The sequence below is a fragment of the Polyodon spathula genome, chromosome 4 (genome assembly GCF_017654505.1).
Source record: "Polyodon spathula isolate WHYD16114869_AA chromosome 4, ASM1765450v1, whole genome shotgun sequence".
In the NCBI taxonomy this organism is placed as follows: domain Eukaryota; kingdom Metazoa; phylum Chordata; class Actinopteri; order Acipenseriformes; family Polyodontidae; genus Polyodon; species Polyodon spathula.
In genome coordinates, this window is record NC_054537.1 from 16,433,099 (window position 1) to 16,452,738 (window position 19,640).

At 39.7% G+C, this 19,640-nt stretch overlaps 1 protein-coding gene across 3 annotated transcripts in view; it reads left to right on the top strand.

Moving 5' to 3' along the window:
- Positions 1-7,302, top strand: part of LOC121314228 (transcriptional activator GLI3-like) — a 113,604-nt gene extending 106,302 nt beyond the window's left edge. For all 3 annotated transcript variants that reach the window (XM_041247260.1, XM_041247261.1, XM_041247262.1), the window contains 2 exons: positions 576-903; positions 3,114-7,302. In XM_041247260.1, the coding sequence (XP_041103194.1) occupies positions 576-903; positions 3,114-5,410 (2,625 nt within the window). In that variant the 3' untranslated portion in view covers positions 5,411-7,302. The remainder of the gene's footprint in view (positions 1-575; positions 904-3,113) is intronic.
- Positions 7,303-19,640: the final 12,338 nt, after the last annotated feature.

Genomic DNA, 19,640 nt, shown 5'->3' on the forward strand with positions numbered 1-19,640 from the left:
CAGGTCAACATTTCTGCACAAGTATTTGTTATGTTTGTCTACCATACTAATAAGTTACTTTAGTTTTACTCAGATGTTATGGTGCTTAAGTTATGATGATCTATTACAGCAAGCCATGAATAAATTACTTCTTTCATAGCACCTATGGCTAATTTGTGCTAATAATTTGTTTGGCGTTAATGACTTATTCCTCCAGAGAGAATTTATTCAGGCCTTATGGATACAGGAAAGCTTTGTTGACATGGGTCTTGTAAAAATAAAAATACATTTTTCATCCTGAAACGCTTTACACAAGCACAGCCTGTCTACATTTTACCAGTTCAAATGCGATTGCTCTATAAATACATAGCAGCAACCTGTTTTTCCACAATCACTTCCCCTCTGGAGTACTTCCTCTGCCAGGACCTACTGTTGGTTTCAAAGGAAACACACACGAGGGAAAGTGATTTAATATGGACCAAGTTCACTGTGAACCATTTCCTAAAGAAAGCTTTCCATTTCTGCAAAACAAACTTGAAGGAGATATTAAGTAGTTCGCTTCTGGTCAGCACTAAGAATGTATGGTTTCTTTTCAGGCGTCTCAGCCAAGCCCTGGCGGTCAGTCTTCATGCAGCAGTGAACAGTCCCCCAGGAGCAACAATTCCAGCAGTGGAATCGAGCTTGCTCTGAACAGTGGAGGCAGCATGGGAGACCTCAGTGCCATTGAGGAGGCCCCCATCATGGATTCTACAGTGTCCACAGCAAACGCAGCACTCGGCCTGCAGGCCCGGAGGAATGTGGCAGGGATGAGATGGATGGAGCAGGTCAAAATGGAGAGGCTGAAACAAGTCAATGGAGCCCTACCAAGGCTGAGCCCCGTTCCACCTCCAAAAGGCCCATCCCTGCCTCCCGTTTTAGGAAATGGTAAGATTCTCTTTGTAGAAAACACCTCAGCATCACACAAGCTAGCGAGAAGCAGCAGGCACTGCTTGGATGGGAACTGTTGCAAGAAAAATGAAGTTGCTGATCTCTGCATTAAACCCAGGCTTGTATTAGCACTTCAGAAAACCCACTGTGTGAATAGTTACTTAACATTGTGCTATTAACTTACAAAACTTCCTGTTATAAAATATTCAACCATCAAAATGTAGTTTAGCTTGAATGACTAAAGTACGGTAATGTGGAAAAGATTACTAAATTAAATGTGTTTATTTGACATAGTATGCAGGGACTTAAAATCTGAGATTGTATAAAGGTCATAACTTAAATGTTTACTGAACACTGTATGTATAGATACATGAAACACAAATAAATGGTTTCTGTTTGAGCATGGAGAAAAAATGTATATTACAAAATAAAACAAAGATATGAAAATGTCAGGCAGTTGGTCTTATAATAATAATGGCATAATATTTCAGAGCATGTCACACAAAGGATCAGTAAACCTTAATGCACAGAGCCCTGTCTGTGTGTGTTATACACTGCTTTACTTTTTATGTATTACACCTATCGAGGAATCTCAGCACTGCCTCACATTCCCCCATTGTTAGGTAGCACCACCAACAACATGAATAGACTCACAATCTTCTCTGAGCTGCATCACCCTTATTTTGGCTTCCTCCAACTTTCCCTGTGATCACGATTCTCATCTTGAATCAACCTCATCCACCACTGATCATTTTCAAACTCTTTATTAACCGACTTTGGATCAAGACGGCTTATAACTATATTTAGCGTGTACTACTTGACGTTTTCCTTTATCAAGTACATGTATGTGCACTGTTAAATACTGTTTGTAACTACATTCACTTCTGCTGAGTAAATACAATAGATTATGGATAAATACTGCATTTTATTCTTGTGCTGTAGCCTTCAAAACAAAAGTCAGCAAACATAGTACTTTCAGTTTGATCAACTGGGTTGGTTGACATGACTAAACAGTATCTCAGTGATTACTGTGATTCATATACATATAAAAAGACTGTTCTGTGTCCAGTTGTATTATGTGCCAATATGCCATTTTTCAGGGCCAGCTTCCCCATTCACATTCTTGTAGGCTTGACTTGCCCACTGAAGCGACAGGCTATTGGTTATTTTGCTAAATGTATTTATTTATTTGAAACTTTGTCTTGCCAGGATAGAACAATTGAGATTAAAATCCAATTTTTCAAGGACGCCCCATTGGCTAGGCAAGTAATCACTCACAAATGCATACATCCCAATACAAAAACACATATACAATACATTATAAAATGAAATCTAAGCAAATAAATTAATTGAAACTATTACTGCATCTACAAAACCAGACAGACACAGTTATATACTACTCCCAAATGTAACAGCCTGGTTCTAAGCGTGCATTGTATTAAAGATAACATGTAACTTTATATACTGTACTTTTGTGTCAACATATAATTAGACCTATGTCGTCTGTACCAACATTCATACTATTGAAAGCTACTGACATTCTTGTCTCCAGTTAATAAGTTTCTCATCGTTTGTTGACCAAATACAGTATCCAGTTTGCTATTTCATGTATTATGCTACTACATGTATTATGCACTTTCCACTGTGTTTAATGTATTGTGCATTGTGTTTTTCTTTTGTTTTTGTACTTTATATAATGTATTATGCATTTCTCTGTATTTAAAGTATTATGGATTTTCTTGTTGTTACTGCATCTTGTAAAGCGCTTTGTGAGTGGTCTACTATGAAAGGCGCTATATAAAATAAAGATTGATTGATTGATTGATTGATTGATAGATAATGTTTAAACTTTTAAAATAACCAAAACTTCCAGAACTAAAATCCAGTATTCAGTATTGCTTACGGCAGTGTGAAAATAACCAGGTCACAAAAACATAATACTTAACTAAATTGTTTATATATTGGCTACATAATGGTTCCATATATGACATTGCAACTTGGAGACTATACAGTGGGCACTAAGAAGTAGGAACAAGGCAAATCTAAAAAAAAAAAAGTTTTATACTTTTGTTTTATCCATCTCAGAACATTTGCCTAAGTTTCAGAATAAGGTTAATAGATAGTTATCACAAACTTCTCCCTTGTATTACATCTGTCTTTAATCTGACTGTTTTCTGACCCCTTTGTCGATATCTGTCTAATTGCAGGCTCACAGCCTGGCTCCTACAGTACTGGCGGTGGATCCATGACCATCCTTCCCAATAGGAATGAGCTCTCCATCACTGACATCACAGTATTGAACATGTTGAACGACCGACGGGACAGCACCACCAGCACCATAAGCTCAGCCTACCTGAGCAGCCGGCGCTCTTCAGGAATCTCTCCATGCTTCTCCAGCCGCAGGTCCAGCCAGGCCGAGGGGCGGCACCACAACATCAGCGTGACAGACTCTGCGTACGACCCCATCTCCACAGATGCTTCTAGACGCTCCAGCGAAGCCAGCCAGAGCGGCGGTGGGAATGGTGGAGGCTTGCTGAACCTCACCCCTGCCCAACATTACAGGCTCAAGGCCAAATATGCTGCTGCTACTGGGGGACCGCCACCAACACCGCTGCCCAACATGGAACGCATGAGCCTAAAAACCAGAATGGCAATGATGGGCGACTGCAAGGAAACCGGGCTATCTCCTTTGCCTCCTGTGAACGTGCCGCGGAGATGCAGTGATGGCACGGCTAACGGGTATGGCAGGAGGGGCCTTTTGCCTCATGAAGCACTAGGGAACAGTATACGGAGAGCCAGTGACCCTGTAAGGACAGTGTCTGACCCATTTAACCTCCCCAGGGTCCAGCGGTTCAACAGCCTCAACAATGTGAACCCTCTCCCCATGCCTCCGTTCATAGAAAGGAGGAACTTGAGCCTCCAGAACTACAACCGCTCTGATGGCAACCTGCGTCGCTCTGTGTATTCACCTTGCCCCACCAGCATCAGCGAGAATATTGCCATGGAAGCAATGGCAATGGAAGCAGAGGGTCTCCTTAGCGATGAGGACATCCTGCCTGATGATGTGGTGCAGTACCTTAACTCCCAGAACCAGGCACTGTACGACAACCTGAACGTCATGACAAGAAGCGAAGGCCCCCAGGACATCACAGCAGGCATACCTGATAGGTATGATCAGTTGCAGGTACCAGCAGTAGGCCAGCAGTACCATAGCCCTGAGCATGAAACAAACAAGGGTGACATGCCTATCCAGTGGAATGAGGTCAGCTCAGGGAGCACCGACAAGTCGCCTCCCAAGCAGAAGTATGGACAGCGACCACTAGCCAGCCAGCCCAACCGTACCTTTGGGCAGTTTAACAACATGGTGGTACAGCAACAACAACAGCAGCAGCTGCAGAACATACCCAGGGACAACCAAAATATGTATGCCATCCAACAAAATGGCTACCAGCAAAACATTGAGATGGACCCGTATAATGTCCAGGATGCTTTGGGTAATACAAATAATGCTGGCAGTGTTCTTGGCGTACAGATGAACAAAGGGCAACAGCAGTACATACAGAATTTTAGGAGGATTGATAATTCTTACAATGGGGGCTCACAGAGCCAGGATATCAGAAGCAATGGCATACAGATGATGAATGACAACCAGCACAACATCATGCAGGCCTCTGTGACAGCAGGACGCCAAGTTGCCAACATGGCTGGTGAACTGCAGCAGCGGGCACATTCTGTTCAGCGTAATTACATGCAGACCCAGCCAATGGTCCAGCAAGTGAATGAGGGTTTAAACTTTCAAGGATTGAACAGAGAGAACTCAGTGTGTATGGGACAGTACCCCTCTCACTCTCACTCTCAATCTGCCCAAGGCCAAGTGCTGCAGGGCTATTCTCAGTTAGCGCCTGTTACTCAGCAAAACAATGTTATGTATAATTCCAACAGGCAGCAGCAGAGGAACAACATGGCACAGCAGGGTCAAATGACAAATGGGAACCCAACATTTCAGGTTGCTAGTGTAAAGTTGGAAATGCAGGACCAGCTACAACAGACCTCCTGCTCTGGGATGCAGAATTATCCAAGACAGGTGTTTGACCAAAACATGGGCTTCAACCCGGCAGCCGGAAAGCCTGCCTCATTCTCTAACCAGGAGAACAATTGCATGCTGGGTGTTACTACCAACAATAACGACCCCTCTGAGCTTCTGTCTCCAGGGGCCAACCAGGTCACCAGCACAGAGGAAAACAACAGCAATAGCCTGGACAATGTTCTGTTGGATTTTGATGCCATCCTGGATGATGGGGACCATGCTAGCTTAATTTCTGGGGTCTTGAGTCCAAGTATCTTTCAGAACCTCTCCAGGAACTCTTCCCGCCTCACCACTCCTCGAGCTTCAATGCCATTCCACAGCGTGCCTGGCGGCCTCACCAATATGGCTGTTGGGGACATGAGTTCTTTGCTGACCTCCCTTGCAGAAGAAAGCAAATTTCTTGCCATCATGCAATAGACATTCATGACTGATATATTGATCTACAGGAAAAGGGACTTTTAACAGACATAAAACAAAATCAAAGTGAGACACGTTGTAGCCATCTCATCCTTGGAAAGGGATGCTTTTAAAGTATATTCCTTTTCTGGAATGAAGACTTTTTTTTTTAAGCCCTTATTTTTTATATTTTTTTTTATTACTATTGTATTAGGAAGATACTGTCTTCCACTGATGTAACTGAAACAGTATTCTGTGTATTGTCACCGTTTTTGCTGTAAAATGTAGATATACTGCATGTTATAAGGTCAAATGTAAACACTGTCTTCATTGGTTAGTAAGGTGGTCCATCTGGTGATGTTGTGACTGAAGAGCAATTAAGTGGACATCTGCATAGAAGCTGTCGGCACTACAGGTTAAAACGGGTTTAAAAATCACACACAACTGGACCCAAAGGGTGTGTTGTTTCATTCTTGTTTGCTGACGCGTATACTTAATACTTCAAAAGCGTAAGTCTTCCAAGCCTCAGTATGTGTTCTTCTACATACACTTTGAAGTACATGCTAACACCCACCGTCCTGATTAGGAACTGGTAATGGATATGTCTTAATTGTGGATGGATATTGTTTAGTAGCCCACAGATGCATATCTGCATTTTTCTATGCGTGTTTACACTGTGTGTATATAACTTCTTTGTGTACGTTGCATATTCAGAATATGCATATATTGTTTTCGTACTTTTTAGCTTGTTTGTTTGTTTTACAGTACATGAACATTTGGAACATGCCAGCGTCTCTTGAAGTTGTACAGAGTATTTGAGCCCCTGGAATTGTATTGAAAACATTGTGATAGGACAAGAGAATATGCTGTGGTGTGTAACTGTTTTAGTGAACTGTGGGTTTTATTTTCTTGTTAGGAAGACTAAAAGTCTCTTAAAATGAGGAGTTATGGTTCTCACAAGTCTGATTCAGTCTAGATGTGAGGCATACTGTACATATGCATTCCGCAGTGCAGCAACCTGTTAACTAAATGTGTTAAGTCCCATACGGTAGGTTTAAATCTACACCAGGGTTCATCAACCAGGGTTATTGTGAACCATCCAGCCTCTGATTAGAGAATACCTCCTTTATATCACATTGCATGGGAGCTAAAAACTTGACTTGTTCATTAAACATATTGCGTAGAGCATGTGTCCACTTTTGTTGGGGTACTGTATGAAAAGTATTAATGTACAATTTTGCCAGTGAAGTTTTCTTTAAAAAAAAAAAAAAAAAAAAAAAACATTTTTGTTTCAATATTTGTCTCTGTAAAAAGAAGGTACTGCTTTTTATTTAGAGTTTTCTTTTTTTAGTAGTGTAACACCTAGGTACAGCTATGTATGTCAAAGATGTACCAGTATTTGTTGTCCCCTGAAAAAAAAAATTGAAAGGCTGTGTTCATAAAGCATGTTTGTCAAGGGTTTTCTATTTAAATGTGGTTACATATGTGCAAGCTGAGTTACACATTCCAGGCTTAAAAGAGCTTTCAATGAAATTACAACCGTTATTCATATAATGTAAACAGGATTTACTGAGCCCTGAGTGTTTAAGGTATGTGCCTTATTTGTGTTCGTCTTACAAAGAGCTTAGCAGGGACACTGCCCAATTCCATTGTAAAGTATTAATAGTGTTTGACGTTTCTTGTAGCCTGTAGCATTTCATTGTTTGAAAACCCATTTTGTAAGCTAGTGTTTTTCCCCGTCGGTTTATGGAAGGCATTGTAGTGCATCTTGCAGGCTTGTAAAATTAAACAACTTTTAATTATTTTTCTTTTCTTTTTTTAGAGCTTTTTGTAAAACCGTAATTGCAAGTAATCATTTTTGTATCTGTAAATACATTATATGTTATCTAGATTTAGAACTGACATAAAAACAGGATTCACTGGCCAACATTTGATGAATTTTACAGCAGGGATTCGAAGGTCCAAGCCTGGGCTCAGATAGAAGGCTCTGTAGCATTGTGTGCACAGAACAATGTGTGTTTGCTGTCAGAACCACTTAGCTCTTTTATAACTGAGGAAAATGTTTGTACAATTTTAATAAAAAAAAAAAAAAAACTTTATATTTGATCCCTGTTTTTATTTTTGCAGTTGGTGGTTGTTGAATTGACTCAGTCCATTTTCTGTCAAGCACAGTCTCAACAGAACATGCATGTCAAGTTGATTAATATCACCCTAGACACCCTTTACTGGTATTGCAAAACCAGTCATGATTAGAAATGCATACAATGACATAAACTGCAATCATTCATATACATATATTGTGAAATACAGATGCCATTGAGCAGCAGAAACAGTCTCAAACGTAAATGGCAACTGCAAATGAACAATATGGGGTGTGGCAGTGCTTTAAACATTTGTAAAAAACTAACTGCTCAAAAAGTTGACAACATTATACTACATAGTTGTACAAATGTTGATCCAAGTAACACAAACTGCCTTCTCTAATCTGGAAAGGTCAATTTTACGACCTAATCATCCTTTTTCATCACCATAACATTTTTCTTCCTAATGATTTATTTTAATAACTCTTCCGTTTCCTTTCCACTGCATTTAGTTTTTTTTTCTCACTCTGCAATGGTTCGTTTTAAACCATTAGTACACGTCTGCCTTGAAGCTGATTTGCACTGTTGTTTTGTTTATCATTGCCACATGTAGGATTCTGGCCTCTTAAACGGCTTTAGTCACCATCAAATTCAAATGTTGCTTTAGGATATACTTTTTTTTTATAATTGCAAGTGTACTGATTGCCAAAGTGTTTGATCAGAGTTACCAACAATATGTGAAGTGATGCTAATGTATTCCTATCTTAAGGCCAAGGCACAGCAATATTTTCCATTACTGGCAGAGCCGCTGCCCTGCATGTGAATCACACAAATCCTAATGTTGTGTGGGGGAAGAGGTTTCCTGCAATGACAACCTTTTAAACTTCTTTAATTTGACGCAGTAGTAACCCAGTCATGTCTTAAAATGTTTTACCATCAACTGAACTTCTTTCCTATTTTTTCATGACAAATCTGTGTGTTTGTATTTCTAAAATAACAGGTAATATTAACACCTGATGCAAAAAATAAAAGGCTTTACATTGGGTATCTTCAATGTAAAGAATATGCTAATTACATTATCCTAAACATTTTTCATAAATATTCTGATTCTGTTTTCAGTGAACAATAGTACAGCTATGCCACTGGTGTTTTTAGTGCCTTCTGATTGATCCTCCCGTCTGATTCTTTAAAGCCAGGTCATGCCATGCTGCTATAGTATCATGTATTGTATCTTGCATCAACTATTCACTTATACGTTAGTGGTTCAATTTGTGACAACTATGTTAAAAAAAAAAACAAAAAAAAAAAAAAAAAAAAAAACAATTGCTGGTAAACAGTGGTATAACATTTGAAATGAAATCTAGTGGGTTTTCTTCTCAGAAGCCAGCTTTTGTATCTCATCTGTTTTACACACTTGAAATGAGGCTGTGGCAAAGTGGTAATTAGTAGCAGGTGTATAGCAGGTGCGGTGCTGGTGAGTAATCCAAAGAAACAAATAGACAACAAAGCACGGGTGAAATGGTTTGTTTTTAATGGTTTTGTAATCCAATGGTCTGATGACCAGTCAGTAAACAATAACGAGCTTGCAATACACAACAATGTGTATTACACAATAGTGAAAAGGGTTGCAGTCCCGCAAATAATAAGCACAGTACTAAAAACACAATTAGACACACACACACGTGATCACAGGTCCAAAGTGAGTGTGCTCTCAGTGCCTGTGGTGAAGTACAATATAAATACATGCTACAGTGGTGAAGTTTTGTCCCGGTTTATTGCTGGCCTATAGCTACAGCTCCGGAACGTGTTAGCCATCTATAAACACACAAGTAACAATTATAGACAAGACAAACAAAATAAACACTCACGATTATTTCGTGCACTGCACGGGTCCTTCCAGGTTAGGTTTCGTAACCGAAGCGAAGGAAAAGATTTACGATTCTCCAGCCCCTTTATGTAGAGATGCTTCCCGTTCTCAGTGGGAATGTTACACGATCTCCACCACTGTTGACCCGAATGTGTGACTAGGCACGTCCAGCAAGGCGGATTTGTCCACATCAGGAACCCTCGCTTGGGACAGCCGCAGCTGTCTGCAAGCTACCATGAGGCTTGCCAGGCTTCGGCGCAGGGCTTGCCCTTGGAAGCCTGAGATCTGGAGCAGTGTGCCTCAGACTAGGCGCAGCTCCGAATCTACTGGTTCAGGGAGAGGTGCCGATCGCAATATGCCATCCAGGTAGACTGTGAGGTGGCCTGCCATGTTGGCCAGGTGCATTACTTGTGCTTCAGCTGCGTATGCCTTCTTAAGGTGGACTTCTGTTACCTTGCATTGGCCATTAGGGCATGCAGGGTCCTTAGATAAAACCCCTACAGGAGGGGATTGCACCAAGGATGCGATGGTTGAGTCCACCGGTAGGAATTCTGCTAATGGAAGCAAGCAAGGTTGCTCATTTTAAAACTCTCGGCGACGAAGCTGGTCAGTGCCAAGAGGACCGTACCTCCTCCAGGAAGTCCAGGAACTCCGGGAAGGGGAAAGTGAAGCCTGCGCAATCCTAAAAACAGAATGATGCAGTTCAGGCGCTGCCGTCCAGAGGATCCCTGGAGGAACGTCGAGGCCAGCTCCATAACCGCCTGAATTGAGCTCCGGGGAGGGGAAAACCCTGTTATCTGAGGTAGCCTCGGAGCTAGGACCTATCTCTAGGGTCAGCTTTCAGGTGGAGGAATCACTTGTCTTTTTATTTAGAGAAAAAACACAAAACAGCAGACGCTGTAAGTTAGAAAAGCCATCTACAATCTCAAAGCGATGTAGGCTGTTGAAAGGAAAAAGAATAAACAAAGCGCAGTTGCACATAGACTCAATCACAGCAACTGGACAGGTCAGTTATACCTACCTTACCTTACCTGAGTGAGAAGCAAAAGAAGAAGTGAGCTCAGTGGAGTGACTATTTGTTTCCTCGGTAGGCAGGACCGAGGAGGTCACTCCCTGAAGGGGCCTGTCAGCATCTCTGACATAAAATGCTCAGCGAGTCCTGGGAATGAGCCATCCAGTTCAGGGTACTCTGTTCCCTTTACACAGTGCCCTCACAGGTCAGGAAGGTGATCTAACACCAACAATCATTCGATCTCTGTCACATGAACATTAATTCTGTTGGTTAATTGAGATATGAAGTTAATGCATAGTGTACAGCGCAATTAAAAATAACTATTTTTTGTATTTCAGAAAACAAATAGAAATTAAACCAGTTTGCACCTCTGTGACAGAAATATAATGAGTTCTGGTTGGAAATCTCTCTCCTGATCTGTGAGGGTGCTAAGTCGAACTAGAGACTTTCCATTCTCCTCCTTTTTCTTCAGAGGAGGATCGGAGATTAAACTACCTCTGCTTGGTTCGGGCATTGAGATGTTATGTTTGGCAGGATGAGAGCTCTGCATCAGTCTTATCAGCTATTCGTCTCTCATGGTGTACGGACCCTGGGTCAGGTCCTCTCAAAGCAACAACTGTCTCACTGGATTGTGGACACAGTTTCAATTGCATATACTAATGCTGGCCTAACCCCACCGGGGCAGGTGGCCGCTCATTCTACCAGAGGAGTGACTACATCACGGGCTCGCTTTAGAGGAGCCTCGTTGACTGAAATATGTACTGCAGTCAGCTTGGCTACCCTCACATACTTTCACCAGGTTCTACAAACTTAACGTGGTAGATCCCTCTAGGCCTCCATTAGGCACAAGGGTCCTCGAGGTTGCACACTCGCACCACTAACTGGGTTTTTTTGTGGGTTCGAGTCGTCCCTTATCTAGTGTCTTGGCTCATGCTCCTGCGCAACGGATTTGTATACTTTTCCCATAAGTATTGTTGGTAGTCGTTTTCAAATTGAAAGGGAACTTTAGGTACGGATGCAACCCTGGTTCCCTGAAAGAGAAGATGACCACCCACCTGCAAGATTGCATCGGTCAATTTCGCGGGTTTGATGAAAAAGAGGAAGTGAGTTCCATGGAGTGACTATTTGTTTCCTTGGTAGGTCACTCCTTGTAGGTGCCTATCATAAAATGCTCAGTAAATACCTAACTTGTGGCAGGCATATCCCAAAAGTATTGTTGGGGTCGTCTTCTCTTTCAGGGACCCAGGGAACACATCCCTAACCTAACATTTTATCATATGCGCAAACACTACCCTCTAGTGGTGGAGAGCTGTAATAAATTAATAATGATGCCTTGCAGCACTTAACATTCTCCAACTTGATACAATGTACTACAGTGTTTCTATTTTTTTGTCCAATCCTTGTTTGCGCACTTGCAAGTCCTTAATTTAAAACCCAGTTACTAATGTGTTTACATTAACAAGTGTGTTTGTTGTTTTCTGAAGATCAAGTTACTTATATGTCAGTGTCACAATTAAAACTCAATGGTTTCCACAGGATACTATCGCCATCTGGTGGTTGTTAATGGCAAAGCCTCTGGCAAAATTAATCCCTTCCAGCTCCGGATTTTAACAGTGTTTAATTTTTAATTATATAATGTTACATTTTATTAGCATAATGCCTGTACTTTGATGTGACTTATGTTAACGAACACACACACACACACACACACACACACACACACACACACACACACAATAAAGCAATTTAAAAAAATTAAATTTGTCTTTAGAGTCTGTATGCCTGTTTGATGGCAGCATTATGAATACTGTCCAAAAATGAATAAATTAAACAGAGCTTGTAGATAACATTAGCAGTCTCTTATTAGTAGCAAGATTTCAACTATTGGGCTTCTGCAGTGACATGTTTAACGAGATATTAGCCATTAAACAAAAAACGTGCGTACTTGGCTTTGATTACTCTTTCTTTGGGGAAGCTAAGCGCACAGAAGCACATTTTGTTAGCAGACACTAAAGAGTCCTGTTTGAGTGCATACATTATAATGAGTGTGGGGCACTGCATCGTTAGAAATGCATTTTCTAATGATCACCTGGAAGCTATCTTCAAAGTTTTATTAAAACTTTATTTTCTATCACATTATCTGAAGTTAAAAAAATAACTGTGTGTCACTATTTTTAAAGCGCTGTGGGGTCTATTTTATGGATCTAAACCGCAGTGGATTTAATACCAACACTGAGATCATTCAAATTTGTGTACCAAAGTGATGAAAATTAAAAAGCTAACAGTGAATGTGTGTCTCTTTTAATGGAATCCAGGGCAATAGGATTGTTCTTTCTTTGAAAAGACCAGGTTATGCAAGTAATTCTAATTCTACAATCTTTACCAGGCTCATAGATCAATTCCCCCTCTCTTTTATAAGTTTGTTTATATAATCATATAATATATATATATATATATATATATATATATATATATATATATATAATATATATATGCAATCTCAATCTATTTTTACATAGCATTGTTTTGCTTTGACACTGAGTGGAACTGATTTCTTCCCTGAAAGACCTAGTTAACATCGAATTGACATCACTGCATAAAGTAGCTACTTCAAATTGCAGCTAAGTCGTTGTACTGTACTTTTAGCTTTCACATTGTTCTTGACATTACACCTGCACACCATATAGAATGACCTCCACTCGCAAAGCAGAAAAACACTGCATTGTGACTTGCTGAGAGTGTACACAGGGTGTCTAAGGGTGGGAAGTTGTTTGCCCATTTACCCCACTCAGACCCTTTGATTACTAAACACCTTGGTATCCCTGAGTAGATAATCACACCTTCGGCAATAATAGGCAACAGCTTTTATTAAGCAAGATGCCCCATCAGTGCAGAGGCACCCCGGATCCTCTCCTTGTGCTACCTTCTCCTTTTAATACTTCAGTGGTGAGTGCCAAGACAAAAACCACACTGCATGCTGTACCAGTCCTGGCAGCCTGCACTGCACAAACATTGGGGATGATTAAGAACAAATATCCCACCCAGGTAGTCAACCACAGCACGTGCAATTATCTATGCAGGGATACCATGTTGTGTAATAAATAGGGGTCTGGTTGAGTTAAAAGGGGTAATACAATTCCCAGTCCTTCAGCTACAAGGCTGCTGTCCCAATGCTGTCGACATGGCAGTGTGTATTTCTATTAGATTTTGTCACAATTCTATCAGAAACATGATGTGGATCCACACCATCATATGAGATACCAGACGCCAGGAAGAGCATTACAGTACAGTATATTTTAGATGATTACAAAGCATGACTCAGCAGCTCAAAACGAGGTTAGGAACGGTCTAGTTTTATACCTATACGTGTTGATAAATTTGCAATGTAACTTTGCATTTTTTTCTATTTTACTATGGTTTACCACAGATTTTATCATAACCCATTAAGGATTTGCTATGGTTGCTTTATATTGATTTCCCAGAAGACCAAACTTCAAACCGCACAGGAAAAGCGCATGCACTGATACAGAGCTTCTGAACTGTTCTCTCGGTAACTTTCTTATTATGATACACATTTTATATGTTTTGGCTCTGTTCCATGTTTGAAAATATTCTCCCAATGTTACACAGAGCAGGAGGGTCAGCATCTTGGGTCGGCATTATCATAGCTACTATTTCAGTGCCACATTTTCATTTAACTTACACAAGAGCCTCTTTAAATCTTCTTTAGACAGCAGTTTTATAATTACTTGTCTTCAGGTTCACAGATGTAACAGCTTGTACTTTTACACTATTCTAAGCCATACGTTTACAGATAATAGAAGTCAGGCTTATTGGTCTGGAGTTACCTGGTTCGGTTTTGACTCCCTTTTTGTGGATCGGTATTATGTTTGCAATTCTCCAGTCTGTTGGTACAACCTCTGTGTCAAGAGACTGTTGCATGATCTTAGCAGTTTGTAAATAACTTCTTTCATTTCTTTGAGTACTATTAGGATCTCATCTGGCCCAGGGGATTTGTTTATTTTAAGAGCTCCTAGTCCCTTTAACACTTCGAGCCTCGGTTATGTTAAAGTTATTTAAAACTGGATAGGAACTGGTTGACATGTGGGGCATGTTGTCCGTATCCTCCTTTGTAAAAACTTGTGAAAAGTAATCATTTAATATACTGTATTTGCTATTTTTTCTCTTCGTCTATGATGTTGGCATTTACATTTCTTAGACATTTTACTTCTTCTTTGAATGTTCTTTTGCTGTTATAACCTTTAGAAATTGGTTTTAGACCCCTTGGCAATGTTCATTTCTATTTCCTTTTTGACTTGTGTTTGCCGTTCTCTTTCTGTGTACTTTGTATTTGGCCCCTTTCAAATGCTCTGTAAAGTGCCTTTTTTTCTCTGAATATTTTTTTTAATTGATTTATTAAACCATTTTGTCTGTTTTGTTTTAGATTTAGATGTCTACTTCTGGGATGTAATTGGTTTGTGCCTCTAGTACTATATTTCAGAAAATTAGCCATCCCTTTTTTGTGGATGTTTTCTCTATTTTACTCCAATCTACTTCTGTTAGTTTCTGTTTCATTCCTTCATAGTTTGCCTTTTTAAAATTGTAAACCTTAGCTTTAGTTGTTACTTTTGGGGGTTTAAAAAGCACATCAAAGAGACCATGTTGTGATCTGAGTTTACCAACGGTTCTCTTACCTCTGTTTTAGTTATTCTGTCATCGTGGCGTATACAGTATGTGTGTGTGTGTGTGTGTGTGTGTGTGTGTGTGTGTGTGTGTGTGTGTGTGTGTGCATGTGTGTGTGCATAGAGCAGGTGGAGTCTGAAAAGTTGAAAATTGATTTTTGGAAGGCTGTCCACTGCCAGCACATTTCTCTAGACAAGCTCAAAGCCAGGTAAAGGCAGATTTAGCAAAACCACTCAAGATGAGGTCATCAGAACCCTGGACACGCTCTGAATGATGTCACACACCAGAAAGTACTGAGGGGGATGTGAAATAAAATGTAAATGCTACAGATACAGATACAGATTTGTGATTGGACTTCGTGTTATAATTGTAACTGGCAGGAAGTAGATTTTTTTTTTTTTTTTTTTTTTAAACAGCTCAAATATTCTTAATACGAGTCAGTATAGCCCAGTTTGTTAATCTTACAATAATACAGTGTGATAGCAGTCTACCTTGTCACTCAGTCAATATACTGAAACTTTATGTATGACTCTCTTGATAAAGGGGAAGCGAGTGCTAAAGCCTATAGATTCCGAAGGTCCTTAACAATGAAGGTTCTGTCTGACAATGTTTAAAATATGGAGATTTCATTAAACCAGCTGAAAAGTAATAGCTATGGAATGCTACATTTTACAGACTCATTTTTACTTCCAATGTATAAATCATTGGAACACTTCCAGATGCTCCACATGCCAGTCATGTTTTTTTTTCAAGCTAAATATAATATTTTTATTGGGGACGTGCCAACCACGACATCAGTCTTAAACATTCAATAGTGTTTCTATAGCTGGCGTTTCCTAGTAACATGCGCAAATAGGAAATAACAGTGTAACTGCATGGTTTTAGCAGATGACATGAGCATCAATCTGCAGCCAGTGGAAGGCTATGGAATTGTACTGTTACTTTAACATAGTGCATTAAATGCACCAATCCTCCTTCTTTTAATTTACCATGGGCCTGTGTGGTTTATAACATGCAATTGAATGAAAGTAAAACTTTACAAGTGATAAGGGTTCGGGCAGTCTCAAACCACTCCTTGATAATTCATGCATCACATAACTAGTCTGTCCAGGCACTCATTCTGGCAGTTTAAAAGCTCTCTGAGGTCCTCAGATGGGCTGTGAATTATTAAAACTGTCAAACTCATTGGAGCAACCCTTTAAATAGGTAGTGTCGGGGTGAAACTAGACTGGCATACATTCGGAAATATCTTCAAGCTGAATATTAGTATGGTCACTTTTTGAAAGCTCTGATCAGCAAAATGCAGGCCCTGCTTTTGCACAGAAAACATCCATTAAGAATGTTTTTTACTGGTCTTGCACATCGCTTTTAAGGAAGTCCCTTTGAGAAATACAGAGCAGCACTCTGCGCCCGACATTGACATTTCACCAGGCTGTTCTCCTCTTCTCAGGCAGCGTTCTGTATAAAGGTCCAGTTAGGTTTAATGTGTCACAAAGTTCAACTTTATGATTTTGTTAATTATTCCTATTAGCATCTGAGATTGTGTTCTTTTACAGATAGCGTGTTAAATGCTACAAGCAATGAGTGATAGCAAGTGCTTCTGTCTGGTTTCTTTAAGGGGGGGGGGGTCTTGGTTTAATATTAATATATTATGTGAAGCGTTTATAATTTCTGATAACCTGAACTGCAACTAGTTTGCCCCTTTCCCAGGACAATGAAAAAAAAACATAACAACCCCCCCCCCCCCCCCCCAACCTCTAATGCTGACTCAGTATAGTTTGCAGTTTAAAATGGCTTCCTTGGACTTTACTACAAATCCCAGGATGCACTGGGTTTGAGGTCACTTCCAAAGCCATTCCCATGTGAAAAAATACAATTCCTAAAAATCTGGTTACAACAGTGCAAGACTAAGGGGTTTCAATACAATCCAAAAGTTTGTCTAACTAAAAATTCAGTCAAAATTGATTGCTGAACAAAGCCTGATGTTCAATATGTAGAGAAAACAGGGGAAATCGGTTGGGTTTGAGGGATAAAACTGTTAAGAAACCTTTATTCACGACTAGAATTGATTTTGGTTCTTTTAATAGGGCAGTCAACATAGAATGTTGACATTTAAATCCACAATTTAAACAGAGGCATCTTTTAGACCAGAAGCAACATTGCAAGACATGTGAAACAAAACCTGCAAAATGAAAATAAATTAAAACAAAAAAACATCCACGAATTGATTTGAAATCACAGCCAGTTTCTACTGTGCTACAGCTGGCAGCTGATTGGCTGACAGTACTAAATTGTTTTCTAAATATGTATTGCACGCTTATGCATGTTGAAGGAAATCCTGATTGTGAGGATAGATGAAAGGAGTATGATAAAGGGCTCGAAATCTGAGAAACAGTTTAACAGCAAATACCATCAAAGCACAGCTTGATCAATATTGAACAATACTGAACAGTTTGAGCCATTTCAAGTTTTCCTGCGACAAATCAACAGAAAGAACAGTAACAGTAAACAGATGGACTGCATCTCCCTCGCTATGATGACATAAAGGTGCATGACAATGCAATAGAATGCACTGTAGTCAAGGTTAAGAGCAACCAGAGAAACAAAGGCCCTTACTTAGCAAAGGAGGGGGAGGGTCACTAATTCATCCATACTCTCTGAGAAATATAGTGGTGATATTCAGGTATAAAAGCTTTTCATCGACCTCTGAAAAGTGAGCATGACTTTTGAAACATGCAGTAAGCACCAAGTGCAACTGAAATAAATGAACAACAGCCCTCCAGACAATGTCTAAAATGGGTTATTGTTTGTGATATAGTTAGCTCCTCAATCATTGCTGAAACTATTACATACAGTATAGACATTGTTGTACTTTTTTTATGTGTGTTGTTGTAACTATGTAACTGTGACCTAATTCCGCCTTCATTTTACATCAAGCCTATTCATTTTCCACAAGGGCAGCTTTTAGGCTTAGACCAAATCGCACGTGTAATTTGAGACTACATTCACTTCATTAACAGAGAGGTGAGTTTGCTTACCTTTGAAATTGTCTATGAAGCAAGAGGGCATATTCATACAGTGGTATACAAGTGCTTTATAAACCCATACATTATTGCTGTCCTTTAGCATCTAATGTATTTATTTTATTAACATTCAGCTTTAATATTTACATTCACAGACAAGTACTACTAGCATCATTAATTTTGCATTGCTGTGAATAGTTTCTCGATGCCTTTTCTGTTTTATCTTTTGGTGTCTCAAGTCATTGTTTCAGTCTGCTTCCTGGCTTTTTGTTGCAATAGTTCCAACTGGATACTTGTGACCCCAGAATTGGTTAGGCAACGCACTACTTTTATAATGTACACAATTACGAGACAGAAGGGACAGCAATAGTGCGCGCACAATGTAATTCACTGCTTTGCCAGTAGATGTCAGTGTTTACTTCATGTTGAAGATGCTGTTCTGTGTTTGGTGAGTCATGTATTGGTTTATGAGAAACATTTAACAATTAGGCTTGATGTAACTTTAGACCTAGTCTTCATGTTATCTTTCTGCTCTTCCTCGCTTGTATTTTACTGGCCACTATTGTCTGAAGATGAGTGTAAAAAACAAATACAGAAACATAATACAGGCTTCAAAACATATTTCATATTAAGAAAAAAAAGCTGACATTCCTTTACTTATTCAAACAGGGCCCCTAATATGAAGCGAACACATTGTGCCTTTTGGTGGCAGATTGATTGAACAACTTCCCTGCTGAAGGTCACAGAGGTACATTTTTTATTTAGTTTTTATATGTGATATTTAACATGTTTTTTAACATCTACACTTATAATTGGATTTCAGATATAACTAAATGGCCAACAAGGTGTATGATAACAGTTTAACAGTCTGAGTGGCGAAATGCTATAATGGAATAAACATTTTTGTACCAGCAAAGGAAATGGTTGTCTCCAAGTTGACGTCCTGCATCCTGTTGTTATAGCCACTATGTGGCAAGTGCCATGGACTTAGTATTGGAATAGAAAAAAAAGTTACTGTTACTGTATCTGACCTTAATGGAATTGGTTTAAATCTAAATTGTACCATATACTGGTTTTGCTGGACAATAGGATTGAGAATCCCAATTATAGTCAGCGGCAGAGAGACTGAAAGGTGCATTTCATTGGCCTGCAGAATTGTGTGCATACATGTGTGAGTAATGATGTTATTAATTGTGTATTTATATGGAAACAGACACTCTTATTTATAATTTGTGATTCAATTTATTTGTATTTGCACACTGCTGTATGCTATTGGTCATGCCTATCTCTTGTCTCAGAGGAGCAAGAGGACTGAAAAACTCTGTTCCCAATATCTGTTCTTTTTTAATAACCTTGTAGATCTGCCTCCCCCGAGCCCCCAGGTAATCTATTAATAACACAGCTGTGGATCAGACCGTGGATCTTTCAAACAAAAGACACCTGTGTTATACACTAGGACACAATTGGCAGCACCAAAATAACAAAAAATCAGCACGTGCCCAATTTACTCAAATGAAAGTAAAGCAGACCTGATGTTTGTGAGGGGTGGGGAATGACTGTGACTGCACCTCTGATTCTCAGTACC